The 17,296-nt window shown below is 60.6% G+C and overlaps 3 protein-coding genes across 8 annotated transcripts in view; 1 reads left to right on the plus strand and 2 right to left on the minus strand.

The window, feature by feature from the left end:
* Positions 1-200: 200 nt before the first annotated feature.
* NIPSNAP1 (nipsnap homolog 1) lies at positions 201-3,443 on the minus strand. 2 transcript variants are annotated; one of them, XM_074920961.1, is made up of 10 exons: positions 3,279-3,443; positions 2,315-2,442; positions 2,126-2,171; positions 1,732-1,826; positions 1,488-1,558; positions 1,229-1,369; positions 1,009-1,040; positions 799-893; positions 611-694; positions 201-505 (listed from the first exon to the last, which is right to left on the minus strand). In XM_074920961.1, the coding sequence occupies exons 1-10, from the start codon at positions 3,359-3,361 to the stop codon at positions 441-443; spliced, it is 840 nt and encodes a 279-aa protein (XP_074777062.1). In that variant the 5' UTR covers positions 3,362-3,443; the 3' UTR covers positions 201-440. The 2 variants fall into 2 exon arrangements, with proteins under 2 accessions (XP_074777062.1, XP_074777061.1); XM_074920960.1 differs by lacking the exon at positions 3,279-3,443 and having other exon boundaries at positions 2,315-3,258.
* LOC141967306 (uncharacterized) lies at positions 3,373-8,166 on the minus strand. Its single transcript, XM_074920959.1, has 9 exons — positions 7,988-8,166; positions 7,247-7,322; positions 6,553-6,732; positions 5,846-5,918; positions 5,435-5,532; positions 5,228-5,331; positions 4,801-4,981; positions 3,877-3,973; positions 3,373-3,791 (listed from the first exon to the last, which is right to left on the minus strand). Exons 2-9 carry the CDS (start codon positions 7,313-7,315, stop codon positions 3,463-3,465), a joined length of 1,131 nt encoding a protein of 376 aa, XP_074777060.1. The 5' UTR covers positions 7,316-7,322; positions 7,988-8,166; the 3' UTR covers positions 3,373-3,462.
* A 933-nt stretch (positions 8,167-9,099) lies between these two features.
* NF2 (NF2, moesin-ezrin-radixin like (MERLIN) tumor suppressor) overlaps positions 9,100-17,296 on the plus strand; it is a 48,934-nt gene continuing 40,737 nt past the window's right edge. For all 5 annotated transcript variants that reach the window (XM_074920888.1, XM_074920887.1, XM_074920886.1 and 2 more), the window contains exon 1: positions 9,100-9,293. In XM_074920888.1, the coding sequence (XP_074776989.1) occupies positions 9,180-9,293 (114 nt within the window). In that variant the 5' untranslated portion in view covers positions 9,100-9,179. The remainder of the gene's footprint in view (positions 9,294-17,296) is intronic.

A 17,296-nucleotide genomic window follows, 5' to 3' on the forward strand; every position in this document is an offset into this window, starting at 1 on the left:
CTGCATGGGGGCGAGCACCCCCCGCCCCACCCTGTCCCCACAGAGGGCCAGGCCTTGGCATATCAAATATTTAATTGTCGATGTACTGCATCCAGGCTGGCTCCCGGCAGGAAAGGCACCCAGGGGACCATCAGGAATAATTAAGGACACCCCCCCCCCAATCTCTGCAGCCTGCCCAAGCCCCCCGGGCAGTGCTGGCCCCTGCCGCAGGTTGTGGGGCTCCCGCCCTTCCCCTCCCCAGCCGCAAACCCCTCACCGCTCTCATCCCTCACAGGGCACCCCAAAACAGGGTGTGGGGGAGAGCCAGGAGCTGTGGGGGCACAGAGACACCTCCCCTCCCCCCACAGCCCTTCCCCAGCAGGGCCGGGGTGCAGGCAGGGAACGCAGGCAGGGAGCGAGCCCCTCCGGGTGCAGGCAGACACCCCAGCGCAGAGCCCCGCTCACTGCAGGGGCGAGATCTTCAGGGGAATCATTATCCGTGACTCCATGGTCCGGATCAGCGGGACTGGAAAAGGAAATGAGAGAGAGGTGAGGGCAGGGGGTCCCCGGTGCGGGCAGGGGGTCCCCAGCATGCAAGGGGTCCCCGGTGTGGGCAGGGGGTCCCGCTCACCCGTGTAGTACACATTCTCATCCCAGCCCCTCTTCCTCCAGGCCGCGTTCCTCGTCTCCTCCCGGGACTGCAGGTCCTTGTAGGCTGCGGGGAGGGGGTGGAACTGGCACCCAGGGACCCCCCCCAGCACAGCCCCAATGTGGGGGTGCCCCAGGAGGGGGGACATGGGCAGCGGGGAGCCCGCTTACCCCAGAGGTGGTGCACAACATACAGCTCCCCGATCTGGGAGAAGAACCCGCCGACCGCCTCCTGGTTCTCCTGCCGGTACTTAATGGCCCGAGCCCTGGCGCACAGCAGGAGAAACGGGGCAGGGGGTAACTGCCCAAGGGGCCCCACCCTGCTCCAAGGGGACCTTTTCCCATCTTGGCTACCCCTGTACCAGGAAAACAGTCGCTTACCAGTTATTGCCCCATTCAATCATGGTCCCTGGCTGGAAATTGAGGAGAAAATAAAACAGAGTGAGCAGCCAGATCCCGCCTGTTCCCCCTGCTTGGGGTCTCCTCACCGAGGAATTTGGAGAAGGCTGCCCTCCGAAACATCAGGCAGGACCCGCACCCCAGGGGTATATGGGTCCAAAGGCCGCCCCAAGGCGTGGGCTGGCCCCCCACGGCCGCTCACCTTCAGCTTGTAGGTCCTCAGCTCGTAGATGTTGGGTCCCTGGCGGGGCAGGGGCTCGTTCCAGAAGCTGAACTCCAGGAGCAGCTGGTTCCTGCGGGACAGCAGCATGCGGCTCCTCTCCTTGCGGAAATCCAGGTACTCCTGGGGACAGCCCCAGACAGGGGGTTTTGGGGTGGGGGTGAGCACGACCCAGGCCGAGGGGGTGTCAGGCAGAGGTGAGGAGCAGAGCTCAGGCAGCTCGCCCAGATCACAGCGATACCTTATTCTGCTTGAGCTTGTTCATGCAGTCCATGAGCGCTGGGTACCCGCCCGAGAAGCGCCAGAGGTGCACTGGAAGGACAGCACAGGGCTGGGGAGGGAGGGCAGCGCCCCAAGAGCCCACCTGGCAGCTCCCACCCCTCTCCCCCTGCATGACAGCCAGCCCCCAGCACAAGCCGAGGGCTCTACGTTTGCTCTTCACCCCTCCAGCAGTGTGGGCACCGGGAGCCACTGCCTGCTCTCACCTGCCTGGTCCTGCTCGCCATACCACGTGTTCCAATTCCCCACCAGGTCACAGGGATAGTCGGCATCCGAGTGGAGCTTGGGCAGCACCTCCTCTCTGCAGGGGCACAGGGGGAGCAGATGGGGAGGGCAAAACCACTCCAAAATACACCCATTTGACCTCCCAGCTGAGGGGTCTGTGCATGGACAGGTCTGCCCTAATAGAACCCCAAGTTGCCCTGGGGGTGCACCCACTTCACAGGGAGGTAAACTGAGGCAAGGAGCAGGGGCACAGACCCACCCAGGGTCTCAAGGTGCTCCACACAAGCCCCCTCCACCCTCTTTGCTCCAGAGTGGCACCCCAACACCCTGCTGGGATGCCGGGCAGTGCTCCCCCCAACACACAGCAGGGCTCACGTCAGGCTGTTGTAGGCGTCCAGGCACTCCGGCTTCACGTTGTGGACTACGGGGAAAGGAGAGAGGGGCTGCCAGGGACCTGGCGGCGGGGGCCAAGGCAGAACAGCCAGGTGGGGGTCCCCATGGGTGAGGAGGGGCCAGCACAGAAGGGTGCACCCTTGTCTGCGTTCACCCCCCAGCCCCACTCACACTGGATCTTGTAGAGGTTGCTGGTCTCCTTCTTGGAGAGGAGGTTGGAATGGGCGTCCTTGCGGGGGTCCACTTTGTGCACAAAGAGGGAGCGGAACCAGCTGCCTTCAGCGTCCCTCGAGTACCCCCTGCGAGACAGCGGGTCAGCGCCGGGGGGGGCACCCGCCAGCACCCCCTTCGCTGGGGGAAACACTGGCAGCTCTGCCTGGGAATGGACCGGCTGGAGGTCAAAATGGGACCCAAAGGCCACGCTGCTGATCCTGCCTTCTTGGCTCTGCAGGCAGCTGCCTGCATCGTCTGGCTGCCGGGGAGCACCGTCCATCTTGGGGGGGTTTCATTCAGTTCCATCTCAGGGGGAGCCAAGGCACGGCAGTGCCCGGCTCATTTTTGTCGGGGTAGGTAGTAAAAATGAAGGGCACAGCTCTCCCCACCTCAGCGGCGGGGGGGCTTTTAGCCCACGCTGCCCCGACGGCAGCTGGGACACCAGGCTGGCCCCGAGGGGACGAGGGGGGCAGCCCCCACCGGCGCCCCAAGGGATCACACTCAGCCCCAGGAGCTGCTCCAGCCGGCGGTGAGCCCTCCGCGGTGGGGCAGACCCGCTGCCCCATGGCACCGGCCCCGCCTCGCCGGTGCCCCCCAGGTGGGCTCTGGGGTGGGGGATGCGGCGGGACCCTCCACAGGGAGGCGCGGGGTGGGCAGGGCCCCTCCACCCAGTCCCCCGCCCCCGGGCCGCGCCGCTGGCTGGACCTTTGCCCCACCTGGTGAGGCATTAACAGCGGGGCCCGCGCCCGCCGGCACCGCGCCAGGGCCCGACGCCCGCCCGCCGGGAGCGGCCCCCGCTGACGGGAACCGGGAGGAGGGACGCGGGGTCTGAGGGGACAAGCGGGGCTCGAGGAGGGGGATGGGGGCGGGGGTCGAGCCGAGAGTAGCCGGGGACGGGGGGGCCCGGCCCAGCCCCGCTCACCGCGCTCCACCGGGGGCCCCGCCGCCGCCGCCCCGCCGCAGCCGCCGCAGCGCCACGATCCCGCTCGCCCGCGCCGCCGCCATCTTCCCCCGCAGCGGGGCGGAGCCTAGAGGGGGCGTGGCTAGATAAACCCCGCCCCCTCTGTCCGACCACGCCCCCCGGGGCGGGGCGCGCCGCCCTTCCCTCAGAAGCTGGCCTGGAGGAGGGTGATTCTGATTGGCCGCCGCGCCCCGCGGCCGGCCACACCTTCTCGCTCCGAGCCCCGCCCACTCGCCCCCACCCGAGGCCAGGGCGAGGTCTCATTGGCTGCCGGCGGGGAGGCGGTGCCGGACGAGGGCGGGGCCCCATCCGAGCCTTCGGCTGCCAGCAGCCAATCAGAAGAGCCGTCTGGAGAGAGCACCGTCTGATTGGCCTCGGTGTCTTGCTCCGCCGCATCCAGCCCCCTGCCGGCCAGAGGGCGCGGCCGCTGGTTGGTCTCTGCTCCGGGGGGGCGGAGCTCCCTCGGGCTCCTCCCTGGGGGAGGCGGGGTCAAGGCGGGGCGGAGCCGCGGGGCCCGCGGGCGGGGTCGCCGGGGGCTCGGGGCGGGGCCGGGACCAACCTGCTGCGGGAACGGCGCCGCCCGCGGGGGGCCCCCGCCACCGCCCCCCCTGCGTGTCCTCCGCCCCGCAGGGCCTCCCCCGGCCCGGGGCCTCCTCCTGGCGTGGGGGCGCCCGCGGTGAGGTCACGGGGCGCCCGCTGATCCGTCCTGCTCCATGGCTTCCCCCTGTAGCCCCTCTGGCCCCATAGCACCGCCCCCCCCCGCAGCCCCATAACCCTCTCCCACCCCACAGCCCCCACAGACCCACGGCCCCTCTTACTCTGATCCATAACCCCCCCACCCCACAGCCCCCCCAGCCTGACCTATAGCCCCTCCCCAACGCACAATAACCCCAGTACCTGCCCCCTGCCCCCCATTTCAGGTCCCAGGGGTGCTGCGGTGCCGGCTGTGGGTCAGGGTGGCCCATAGCCCCCTTGTCCTGCTCTAGCACCCACAGCCAGTGCTGGGCACAGCCCGGGGATCGGGAACAGGGCGAGGTCCCCAGTGCTGGGGGGTCACTGGAGGGGCTGGGAGTTGGGGTCCCTGCAGAAGTTAGATCCCTGCCCAGCCCTGGGGTGCTTGGGGTCCCCCAGGTTCTGCTGTGGGAATATTGGGACTCCCATGATCCCCCATGGTGGGGCGTGGGGGTCCCCGGGGAAGGGGGATGCCATCCTGGCCAGACCCCTCAGATGCTGCTCCTGGGGGCACTGTGGCACCCACCAGCACCAATGAGACACCCCGGCACCCATGGGACCCCAGGACAGAGGGTATCAGAAGAGCTTAGGGGGAACCTGGGGCTAGGAGGGGGATTTGGGGGTCCCTACTTCAACCACCCCCAGTCCCCACATGTCACAGGATAGGGGGGAGGAGGTTGGTTTGGAGGTCAACCTGGGGGGAAAGGTTAGTTGAAGGGGTTGTCCCGCAGCATCCCCCCAGGGAGCTCACCTTGCTGGAGGGCAGTGGAGGGACTGGGGGGCGATGAGGAGGGGGCATGGGGGTGCCCCCCAGCTCCTCACTCGGGGGGCGCAGGGAGCACCAGTCAGGGGGGTGGGTGGGCAATGGGGGTGAGGGGGAACTCGCACTCCGGGATTCCTGGGGCATCTGCAGGGAGAGGGAGTGGGGGGAGCTGGAAGGGGAGGGGGAGAAAACAGGGGTTAAAGGGTTAACTGCCCCCCAGATGCCTCCCCAAACCCTCTGTGACCGCCTTTAAAGCTCCCAACCACCCCCTGCCCCCAGGATCCCCCAAACCTCCCCCAACTCCATCCCCCTGCCCCAAGTCCCCATGCTCCTCCATGGACCTAGGGGTCCCGTGGTCCCCGGTGTCCCCCAGTTCCCCCTGGTGCCTCCCGGTGCCCCCCGGTGCCCCGCTCACCTGGGCAGGGGGGATGCCCCCTGGCGCAGGGCGCAGACCCAGGCGTTCAGCTCCTCAGGGGTCTCAGCCCCCAGGCAGTAAGTTCGCATCCCGGGGTGCTCGGCCTGGGGGAGGGGGGCCCATGGTGGAGAGGACACAGGCATCCAGGCCTTGTCGCCCCCACCCAGAGCACTCCCGGATCCAGGGACCCAGGGGGCTGGGACTGACCGTGAAGAGGTATTGGGGGGCACGGGGGGCGGGGGGCAAGACACGGATCTCGTAGCCGGGCAGGGGGAGGCCGCCCCGCACTCGCTGCTCGCTGCTGTCTGGAGGGCAGAGAGGTCTCAGGGGAGGGGAACCCCCAGGAACCCCATCGACACCCCAAGACCCCCAGTGCCATTGGAAGGAAGCTGGGGACCTCCTCTGAGTCCCCTGGCTGCCCCCAAACTTTCTGGGGTCCCCCAGAACTCAGACCCCCCCCAGTGACCTCTTCAGCCTCCCAGGGACCCCCAACCACCCCAGGGACCCCTGATCACTCCGGGACCCCTGACCCCCCAGGGACTCCAGGTCACCCAAGTCCCCCCTCACCCCAGGGTCCCCATGCCCCCAGACTGTCCTGCCCCCCCCAGCCCCCCTCACCCCGGTAGTAGTAGAGGCAGAGATCGACCAGCACAAACCAGCGGCGCTTCCAGAGCCGCAGCCCCGAGCTGTCCTGCGGGAGGGGGACGGAGTTGAGCCCCCCCCCAGTTCATCATCCCCCCAGGACCCCCTGCTGCCCCAGATCCTCCAACCGTTCTGGTCCCCCACAGGCCATAACCCCTCTGGCACCCCCTGCCATCTTAGTCCCCCCCCCAACCCCATAACACCCCTACCACCCCAGCTCAGATCCCCCCAACCCTCTTGAATTCCCCAAAACTCATACCCCCCCCCCCAGGACCCTCCAACACCCCAGAGCCCCCAACTCTTTCTGATCCCCAAAACCCCATAACTCCACCACCACCCCACATCACCCCAGACCACCCCAACCATCTCTGATCCCCCCAAACTCGTAACCCCCCAAGGACTCCCCACAACCCACCCCAAACTCCATAACCCCCCCCAGGACCCTCCAACACCCCAGACCCCCCAACTCTCTCTGATACCCCATACCGACCCCATACCCCTCCCACTCCAGACCCCTCACTCCAGCCCCCCCAAACCCCTCAAACCCTATAAACCCCGCAGCAGCCCCCACCACTCCAGACCCCCCCAAACCCCATACCCCCCCCCACCTCAGACCCCCTCAACCCCCATGCACCCCCCTGGTCTCCCCCCAGCCCCCCAGCCCCATGCCCCCCCCTCCTCACCTGCTTGTGTAGCCAGCCCCGCAGGGCGGGGGGGGTGCGGGGGTCCCTGCGCAGCGCCTGCCCCCCCTTCCCGAAGGCGTGGACCCGCGGCACCGGCCGGCAGGGCTGGGCAGGGGCTTCAACCAGAGCAGGGGCTCCGAAGGGCCCCCCCCGACCTCCCTCCTTGGGGTTCCAGGGTCCCTACCAACCCCCCTACCCCAATTCACCTGTACATCCCACGATGACAGCCCCCCCGCTCAGCTCACCAGGGCTCCCCTGGGCCCCCCATGCCCCCCCTTGTCCTCTTGTGCCCTATAGGTCCCCATGGACCCCTGGGGTCGCTTGGGCCCCCCCAAACCCCGCCATAGCTCCCAAGGCCCCCCCCCCCGATCCCCTGAGCTACCTTGTGTCCCTCACGGCGCCCCTTGCCCCCCCATAGCTTCCCATGACACCCCCCAGCCCCCATAGCTCTCCCATAACTTCCCATGATCCCCCCCGCGCCCATGGCCCCCCCGTAGCTCCCCATGACCCCCCCAGCCCTTGAGCCCCCATGCCCCTCCATAGGCACCCCATACCGCCCCCAGCCCCCATGGCTCCCCATGCCTCTTCGGTGACCGTGGGCTCTCTTGGGCCTCCATGTCCCCCCCAAATTCCCCCCCCCAGCCCCCCCTACCCCTTCACGCCCCCCCATGCCCCTCACCCTCCCCATGCCCACCTGGGTGCCCGGGCCACTGGTGCCAGCGGGGGCGAGGGCGCAGCGGGGGGGCTCGTCACCGTCTGCCATGGGGGTCCTGCAGGGACGGGGGGGGCATCAATGTCCCCATTGTCCCCGCGGGGACAGAGGCCCCGTTCTTCCCTCTGCGGGGGCGCTCGGGCCGCTGTGGCCGGCGGGGCGGGGGCTGCTCCCCGGCCAGCTGGGGAGGGCCGGGGGGGTTTCTCGCCTCCCGCTGGTCCCCCTCCCCCGCCTGCTCCTGCCGTCCCTTGCTCTGTGCTGGTCCCAGTTTCCCTTCCAGTAACACTGAGCTGGTCCCAGTTCCCATCCCGTTATGCCAGTGCTGGTCACTGTTCCGTTATCCTGTCATCCCGGTGCTGGTGCCAGTCCCAACTTGTCATCCTGGTGCTGGTCCCAGTCCCTGTCCCATTATCCCAATGCTGGTCCCAGTCCCGTTCTGTTATCCCAGTACTGGTCCCAGTTCCGGTCCCGTTATCCCAGTGCTGGTCCCCGTCCCATACCGTTATCCCCACGCTGACCTGAGTCCCAGTCCTGTCCTTTTACCCTGGTACCGGTCCCAGTCTCCATCCCATCATCCCAGTGCCGGTCCCCATCCCCTGGTCCCAGCTCCATTATTGCTCGTTCTGTTCCCAGTCCCGTCCCATTACCCAGCGCTAGTTCCAGTCCCAGTCCCATAACACCCTCCCAGTGCTGGTCCCGCCCCCCCGGTCCCAGTCCTGTTACCCGGGTTCCAGTTCTATCCCGCTATCCCAGCGCTGGTTCCAGTCCCGTTATCCCAGTGCTACTCCCAGTTCCGTTGTCTCGGTACTGGTCCCAGCCCCGTTGTCCCAGCACTGGTCCCAGTCCCGTTGTCCCGGAACTGGTCCCAGTCCCGTTGTCCCAGCTCTGCTCCCAGTCCCGTTGTCCCGCTCTCCCCGCGCTGCTCCCAGCCTCTGCCGCCACCCGCCCCGGGGCCGGGACTGGGCGGCGCCCGCCGGGGGCGGGACGAGCCCCGACGCCCGGCTCCCCCCGAGACCGCCTGGGTCCCCCCGCACGGGTACCCCGCACTGCCCCCCGCGGGAGTCCGGGAGGGCGCTGCCGCGGGGGGGGCAGCACCGCGTCCCCGCGTCCCCCGGCGACAGCCCGTCCTGCGGGACACCCGCGGATCGTGGACACCCCCGAACCGGGGACACCCGCGGATCGTGGACACCCCCCGGACCGGGGACACCCGCGGATCGTGGACACCCCCGGACCGAGGACACCCGCGGATCGTCGACACCCCTCGGACCGGGGACACCCGCGGATCGTGGACACCCCCGGACCGGGGACACCCGCGGACCGTGGACACCCCTCGGACCGGGGACACCCGCGGACCGTGGACACCCCTCGGACCGGGGACACCCGCGGATCGTGAACACCCCCGGACCGGGGACACCCGCGGATCGTGGACACCCCCGGACCGGGGACACCCGCGGCACCGCGGGGCCGCCCAGTCCAGGCAGCGTGCGGGGGTCCCGGGCATTCGGCCCCTGCCGGGTCCTAGTGCCCATCCTCCCCCATTCCACGCATGCGCCTGTTGCCCTCCAGCACGTCACGGCGCGGGGTGTCGCACGCTCCGCCTGCCGCCAGGGGGCGCCACCACCCCGCCCCACTCCGTCCCACAGTGCTGGGAGGTGGACACACCTCGCACCGCCCCCCGCCTTGAGCGGCGTCCGATTTCCCCAATCACAGTCGCTCCCGCTCCCTCTCCTCCATCACAGGCCTTTCCGTTGGCTGCCATGCCGCGCGACCCGCGCGGTGGGGGCGGGACCAGGCCTGTGCGGGGCCAATGGCGAGGCGGCGAGGGCGGGCACAGCTCGGCGCGGCCCGGAGCGGCGGGGGCCCGGGCCCTCCCCGCCGCCATGGCGCTGCCGCCGCGCTGAGCGCTTCTCCCGCCATGGCCGGGGCCATCGCGTCCCGCATGAGCTTCAGCTCGCTGAAGAGGAAGCAGCCCAAGACCTTCACGGTGCGCATCGCCACCATGGACGCCGAGATGGAGTTCAGCTGCGAGGTGACGGCCGGGGCCATGGCGGCGGGGCGGGCCGGGGCTCCGGGGGGGCCCCGCTGAGGTGGGCCGCGCCCCTCGCACCCCCGCCGGCTTCCGCCGGCTTTCCCGCCCACCCGGGGCGGATGCCCCGGGGCCGGCAGCGGGCCTAAGCCCGGCTGTGGGACTGGGCCGCCGGCGGGAGCGGGGACTGGGCCCGGGGCCCCCGCAGAGGGCGGCGGTGAGGCGGGAGCTGGCTCTCGGGGGGTCGGGCCTGCGCTGGGCGGGCTCCCCGGCCTCCAGTGGGAGGTGTACGGTCACGGAGCGACCCTCGGCGGGCTTCACGGGTGGGACCTCTGTGTGCAATTCAGCTTTTTCCTGGTTATAATTCAGGTTTATTCTTGTTATTATTCAGGTTTCTTTTCCTTATAATTCAGCTTTATTTTGCTGTCACAGCTAAAGCCCCCCCCCCCCCACCTGTGGTGAGGAGCCTGGGGCTTGTGCTATCGCAGGTGTTGAGGCTCGAATCCGCGAGGGTCCAACTCAAAGTGCTCAACAAACGCACACGAATGACATTTTCACACTTCCATGAGTTGTCAGCTGAGCCCCGTGTGTGAGGAGTGATCCTGGGGGGATTGTGTCCTGGTGCCTACTCCTGTCGTGTCTGGTTTTGCATAGATACTTTCCTTTTTTGGGCATTTTTTTATTCTTAAATGTTCTTTCCTGGGCGGTTGCTGTTAAGCCCCAGGAGTCTGGTTTGTCGTTGCTTCGTTTTCATCTGATCTAGAGGAACTGGACACACAAACATTGAAATCCATCTCTATCCAGTTTAACTTTTCTTTTTAATATTTCATATTTATTAAATCTTATCCAAACCGTGATGGAATTGCAGTGCCCATAAGCCAAGGGGTGTTTGTTTTCATACATTTTCTTGCTCTTGAAATCTGTTGTCAGCTCTGAAGAACTTTCTGCCTTTCCCAGGGATTAAGGATTTATTTTAGTCAGTAGTTGTGTGAGCTTCCCACCGTTAAGCTGCCAGGAGAGTTTAAGTGGCCTGGCTCCATTCTTGCATGTTTTTCCGAGGCTGCCAGTAATAACATATGATGAAAAGTAAATAACTTTTTGTTTCAGTGGTGCAGCCACTTGTTGTTTCATGTTAGGATCAGGGTGTTTGTGCAGTGGTCAGGCAACACTCTCGGGGAGGGGGGTTTGACTGTACAACTTGTGTATCTTCAGATGACTTTTTTGGTAGATTCCTGCCAAAAAAGCTTGTTGCTGCAGATAAACTTCTCAAGCCCTTCTGGGAGTGCGGGAAGTAACCCACGAGCTGCGTGTATGGTCCTGCTTGGGTCTCCTGTATCTTGTCAGAGCTTGCACACAAGGGATGTATGGGGGACTTCAGGCATTGTTTAGCGGGGAGGGAGGGAAATAGTTGGATACAGGTGGGTGATGGGGCTGTTTCACACCATGCTTGGTGCAGGCAAGGTGTGAGTTTTATTCAAGCGCAGGGCAGCCCAGCCTGAGGTGTGAGTTTTATTCAAGCTTTATTCAAGCAGTCCAGCTCCCTGCCCCCATCTTTGTCTTGTAGTTGCACAGCTTTGGGGAAAGCTCCTTGGTTTGCTGACTATGCAGAAATGCAGCAAACCCAACACGGGTCAGACACACCCTTCAGCCTCGAGTTGCAGGGGCTGGTGTGAGGGAGGGGACGGGAAGGTGGCCCAGGGCAGGACTTGGCTTGTTCCTCACCACAGCAGCTCAAGGTGAGACCTGGAGCCAGGAGTAGAGCTTTTGTGCTCGCGGTGGTCTCGGCTGCACTGCCTGAAAGTCAAGAGGGGTGGGAGAGGTGATGACCTGCTCCTCCCTGAAGGGATCCGGCCCCTGTCCAAAGGTTTGCCAAGGCCCTGGAAGGGCAAGATGGGAGAAGAGTGACACGACGTTTGTCCGAGTATCTGTGTGCGTTGATGCAGTGGGTTTCTTTGGATGGGAAGGAGGACTGCTGACCCGAGCAGGGGGCTGGGCAAGGGGAAACCTCTGCTGCATGAACACTCTTTAGAGGATTAGTGGAAGGAAGTGTGGTGGGAGTCTTGCTGTTGTGCGATTTGGGCAGCTCTTGAGATTTGTTTTTACAGCCTGTGAGTGGAACCTTGTGCTGAGGGGGATAGAGAGCTGATGGCTTGTTGGAGGTCTCGTTGGTAGCCTGCTCCTGGGGGCACGCTGCTCCCTGCTGAGCTGGACAGGGGGAACCACAGCTGCCTCTTGGCTTCTGCCTGTGCTTGTTCCCTCCCTTTTTGCCGTTGCTGGTCTTTGGCCATGGGCATCTCCTGGCTTCACTGAGGGAATGAGCCGGGGGTTCAGCAATTCCTCTGTGAGGCTGGTAGTCCTGGGGTTGTACCTTGGGTTGGGTTTTGTTTTGTACCTGGGGTGCTGGAGCCTGCTCCCTGCCTAGGGCTTCAAACCCGGCTATGAATAGCAGCCCGTCAGGCAGAGGAAGGAGTGCAAGAGTGTTTTTCTGCCTAATCCACACAGACACCTTGGCTTCACCCCAGGTTGCCCACCCAGATAGCCTTGCCAGGGAGCCAGCCTGCCTGCTTGGCAGCCATCTGGGGAACACGGTTTGCTTAAGCCTCTGGAGCTGTGAGGTGGGTGTTCAGAACAGGATGGGGCAGCATGAAATTGTTGCTCCCTCCTGCATCCTCCACGTGCCAAGGCTGCAGTCTAGGCAGAGCAGGCTGATTTCTGTCATCCTGCTGTGCCGTCTTGTCATGTCCTTGGTCCCATCCGCTTCCAGAAGCCCCCATCCTCCCTCCACCCTCTTGCAGATCATCACTGCTTGTCTCCGTGCTCTACCTCTGTGCTCCCAGCATTGCTGTGTTGCTTTCTCCCCACTTTTCCTTCTCCAGAAGGTGGATGCCTGGCCAGTGATTGGTCCGGAGTGCCCGTGACTGTTCTGGGGACCCTGATGCTACATGTGCTGGTCTTCAGCATAGCTTAACCAGTGGCCTCCTGGATGGGTACTGATCTCATTGCTGGTAAACACATTTGAGCAGTCAGCACTTTATTGTAAAGGCTTTTCTGTGTGGGATTAATATAACTGATGTTTTTTGTTTAAACTTTATTCCAGAGCTCTCGAGGCGTGCTCTGTGTTGTCATGAGTTAAACTTCCCAGCCCCGCTGTGCAGGACAGAGGCCACGTCCTCACCTCGAGGCAAGTGACAGCAGAGGCCTGAGACCTCAAGGCTGGCCCAGCAGCTGGAGATGGCAGAGGCCACGGAGTGTAAGACCTGGCAGCGCTGCCTGGGCAGTGCGGTGAGCAGCTAGGGCTAGTGAGCTCTGCCCTGGCCCGCGGAGGGCGTGTGGAGCAGCTGAGAGATCTGAATCTGTAACCTACTCTGGCTTGATGGCTGGCTCTCAGGGCTGGACTGAAGGTCACTTGGTGCAAGCTGTAGAGCCCCAGCTCCTGTCCCAGCAGTCCCTCTTCTTCTGACCCCACCAACACCCTCATAGCTGGAGGGACCTCAGTTTCCTGTGTTAATTTTTCAATCTGCCCCGTAGAAATCCCCAGCTGTGTATTTGAAGAGATTAAACCTGCTTTGCATCTGTTTACTCTGCAAATGATGTCTCTAAATTGAGCCTAAATCTAAAATAATTCATAGAAATGACATCTTAATCTTTCTAACATGACGATGAAGCTTAATAATCACAGTTGGGGTTTCACTTTAAAGACTTATAATTTGTTTGGGGAGATCTTGAAGGCACAAAGTGAGTGTCTTCCTTTTGTTACTTCCATCATGGCTGTCTGAGCCTGGTACCTAATTAATTGCTAGCATCTTGAGGAAGGATAGACATTTGCATAGCTCTTAAAATCCCCATCTTAAAGCACTCCCTAGCTGCCCTACCTTCCTGAGAACACCCTCAAATAGTCCATGTGGTCCTTCAGCTTTCTGTGCTTGGAGAGCAGCACAAGAGAAATCTTGTTGAAAGACATTTAATGTTGATGTTCTTCTGCGATGAACGCCGTGATAGGCGGTATGCTGCTTGGGTACCGATTCAGGAAGCTTATTTTAAGTGGCATTAGTGTACAGCAGAGCTTGCCAGGGTGTGGTACTTGCACTAATGGCTTGGTGTCAGTTCAGAGTGTGGTGCCAGGAGCCTGCCGTTCCTGATGGTTTCCTCTGCAGTTGCCACCCTGATGGTGAAACTTGCTGACGGTGTCCCCAGACCAAATTAAAGTAGTTGATGTGGCAAAGGTAATTTGATTTTGGTGGTGCCTCTCTGGATGAGGTCATCAGTTATCTGTTATACAGGCATAACATCTTAAAACCCTGTGGTCTTTTTGAGTCTGTGCCTTCCGAGGCATCGTTTGTCTCGTCCCTCCAGCGGGGTGGTGGTGGCGTGGTGTGGCTGCTGTCAAGTTGGTCTCACACATTCTGATGTGCGGTTTTTTTCCTCCAAGAATCACATTCACTAGTTGATAGGAGAACCCATCAGTCTATCTTCTGGTCTGGTGCATGTCTTTGCCCATTTCTTCCTCTTGCAGTGGTCAGGTGGGTTAGTGGCTCTCCATCTCCGGAGCCACAGCACCTTTTCTGAAGGGTGTGTTTTTTCTTCAGCCCTTTCTACCATGCCTGTGATCTCGGACCTGAAACTCCTGCAGGGAGCTGAGGTGCAGCTAGCTGCCCAGGTGTTTCCCAACCTTAATCCTTTCAAACAGCAGCTTCTGTGGGTCTTAAGTTAAAAATGAATGGAAAAGCTTTACAGCCAACCTAGAGAAACAGCTTAAGCATTCAAGCAGCAAGACAAGGCAAGTTTGGACTGATGTATCAGCTGGTCTAAACATGCATCCTGTTACTGCTCCGTGCTTAAGCTCTCCCTCTCTGTCCAGAGAATAATCTTGGTTGGAAGGGGTCGTTTTCATACAGTGCCCCACTCGGTGCAGGGCCGGTTGGATGAGGTTGGTTGTAAAGCTTTTCTGTTTGCTTGTGAGATCCAATTTCAGTAGTGTGCAGCCAGACGTTACTCTCTGTAACAGACATGGGGAGTTACGTAGCTGAGCTGCAAAAGCTCATCTCTGAAACAGGAGCGAGCGAAGATTTGGTGGTGAAGATCTGCAACCAAGTAAATTTTTGAGTAAGAGCTGGTGCAGTAAATCAGGGGTGAGTTTTGAGCTCTGTCCCCAAAATGAAAAGGCAAGAGAAGGAAACCAGGGCGCGGGGTGCCCTCGGCTTCCTTCTGCGTTGCCGAATACTAGGAAGGGGTTTTATAAAGACCCTTCCATCCCTGGTTAAACGTTTAGCAGCAGCTCAGTGATGCTAGTAGGGGCTGTGACCTCTCTCGGTGCTGCTAAGCTTCTGCAAGCAGGCAGAAAGTTAACTGGAAAAGACGAATCTGTGGGCAGTAACAGCTATTTTAAAAAGCTGAGAGAAATAATCCCCCTCAGCTACAAAATGATCTTCAGTAAATTGTTGGGATACCAGCTGTCAAGTCAATGTTCTGGTTCCTTAGCGCGCCCATCTGCCCCGATCCTCTGTCGGCTCTGCGAGCGCTCGGGAGTTTGTGCCGTTTCGTTGCTGCTGTTCTCTCTTTAAATACAAGACGCAGCAGGTAAGAGCTTTTTCTCACTTGTGTCTTGGAGGGGTTTATGCCAAAAAAAGTCAGAAATTCTGCTGATTCACAACAGTGTCATTTGGGAATTAATTTTTCAGAGATGCCTTGCTTGGTGCCATTCAGTTCTGCGTTCTCTTAGGCTGTGCGCAAGTCACATGAGACTTATTATGAACACAGATCCCCTTTGGCTTCTCTCTGCCTGCACCCTGCATCTGAAACGCTCCCTGGATCCCCTGTGTCCCATTGCAGCCTCTTCTAAGCTGGTTATGAAACTCCATGTTATCCACTTCCCTCCAAAGATGGTTCAAAACCGCTGCCAATCCTGTCTCTGTGGCTCATCCAGAGGAGGTGTGTTGATGGAAAGGGGAAGGAGAGAAGGCATTTGAGACAGCATATCTTTGTCTTTTGGTATATAGACTCTAGTTTTGATGCTGTTTAATACATACTTTTTTTTTTTTACCCTTTCTACAGACAGTGTCTTTCAAGCAGGTGGTTTGTGAAATTAAAAGTGCTTGAACAGGGAAGCAGCCCTGAAAACAATCTACTTGAAGCTGGCAGGCATCACTCTTAGAAAATCAAACGGCCCTTAAGGCTGGGAGGGGCATTTGACAGTATACGTGGTTTACCCTTGCTTCATTGAGAGGTAAACTTGCTGTTGCTGCAGCAAGGCTAACCCTCTCTCTTAAGGCTGACAGCGCTGGTTTCTTAAAGCCTAGCTTGGCTTTCCTTGGGGTAAGCTGTCTGTTTTCAGAGTGCATCAGTGTGCAAAAGATCATCTGAGCAGGTCAGACTTGTGCTGAAACACCCTGTGTGTGTTGGCAGTGGGCTCCCGCAGAGGTGTGAGGCTCAACTCTGATTGCCACCCTGCGTGGCCCTTCCTGGGGCGGGGAGGAGTGTGCTCTACTGCAGTCTGACCGTGCGACAGCGGCACGGAGATGGCTTCGTCCAGCGTTGTATCTTTGTGAATTCCTGGCACGGGAAGCCAGCGGTCCTGCAGGAACAAGATCCTTCTCTCAGCCTCTTGGAACTTCTTCCCCTGCATCGAGCTGCTGTTTGACCCCATAACTCTTAATTTGTGCAAACCCAACTGCGGGGTGAGATGAGGCTTTGGGACGTCATCGGTGGTTGTCCCCTCTGCCTCTCCCACTTGCGTTGGTGCCGGCTGGCCAGAGCCACAGCAGCGTGTTCACCCATGTACTCTGCTCTGTCTCTGTCTTGGGCAGACACCACGAAATGTGCTTGGCTGCACCATCTGTGTCATTACGCCTGGGCGCCTTTTCGGCCTCCTCGGTGGTTAACAGAAATAGATTTTAATTAAAAGCTCATTATCGAGTTGTCGTGTAGCATTAGTAAATAAAAATAACTTTTACAGCCTTGTCTTGTGGCTCAGTAAGTGGCAATTGAATGTATTTGACATCACTTTATTTTTAAAAAAATGGAAGAATATTGCATATTTGATTCTCCCTTTGCTCCAAATGGACTTTAATCCAAATAAATGATTGTCTGTGGCACTCTGTTACCATTCAAGTCCAGAAGAAGAAATAAATGTGGTCTGCAGTCTCAAAGTTATCTCCGTTTCGGTTGTAAACTGTTGTGGGTGTTTTGGGCATCTCCTGGTGGGATGAGGAACATCCACAGACTACCCACTTATTGATTCCCAGATCATTAGTGGCAGGATGTTCTGCTCAGCCCCTGCCCTCTCCCTTCTGCCATCCCCCTCCCTGTTCCAGTGCAGAGGTGTCACATCCTCTTGTTAAAGCTTGCTTCTAAATGGAAATAACATCACGCAGTGGAAGCTGAGCGTTTCTTCCTGGGGCTTGGTCCCCCTTTTCTGTGTGGTCTTTTAGACTGTCGTGTCATCCCAACAGGGGCTCTGTGCTCTCTTCTCATCTCTAGCACAGAACTAACGCTTAATGAAATGATCTGCTACAGTGAAAAGCCATTTTCTGCATTATTTAAGGATAAATTGATGCAGTAAAATATTTTATAGGTGTTTAGTAATTTCTTCAAGGTCGTGCTGTAACCCAATACTGTGCCTCTTGCAAAGTGGTTGGGTGGTGTGGGATATGGAGGGACTGTTGCGATAGGTTTGCTCTGGGAGGCAGCGTGTCTGGGCTGAGCTGCTGAGCACTGCCTTAATCTGCTCCAGTTGCTTGTTTGTGCCCTTGTTCCCCAGCCAGACCCCAAGGACAGCTGAAGCTCTGATGGTTTGCATTTGTGAGGACAAGGAAGCAAACTCTCCATCCGCCAGCCCTGGACAGAGCCAGGTTCTGTCCCCTGGAGTTTGGGCACATCCCTGTTGTCTGAGGAGAGCTTCTTGTGTGAGGAACCTTAATTTTAAATGGATAAAATATGTCCTTTTTCCCCCCTGGCCCTCCCTCTTCCTCATAGCTGGTGTAAATCCAGTTTGACATCATTGGAAGAAA

This window comes from Athene noctua, chromosome 17 (assembly GCF_965140245.1).
Source record: "Athene noctua chromosome 17, bAthNoc1.hap1.1, whole genome shotgun sequence".
In the NCBI taxonomy this organism is placed as follows: domain Eukaryota; kingdom Metazoa; phylum Chordata; class Aves; order Strigiformes; family Strigidae; genus Athene; species Athene noctua.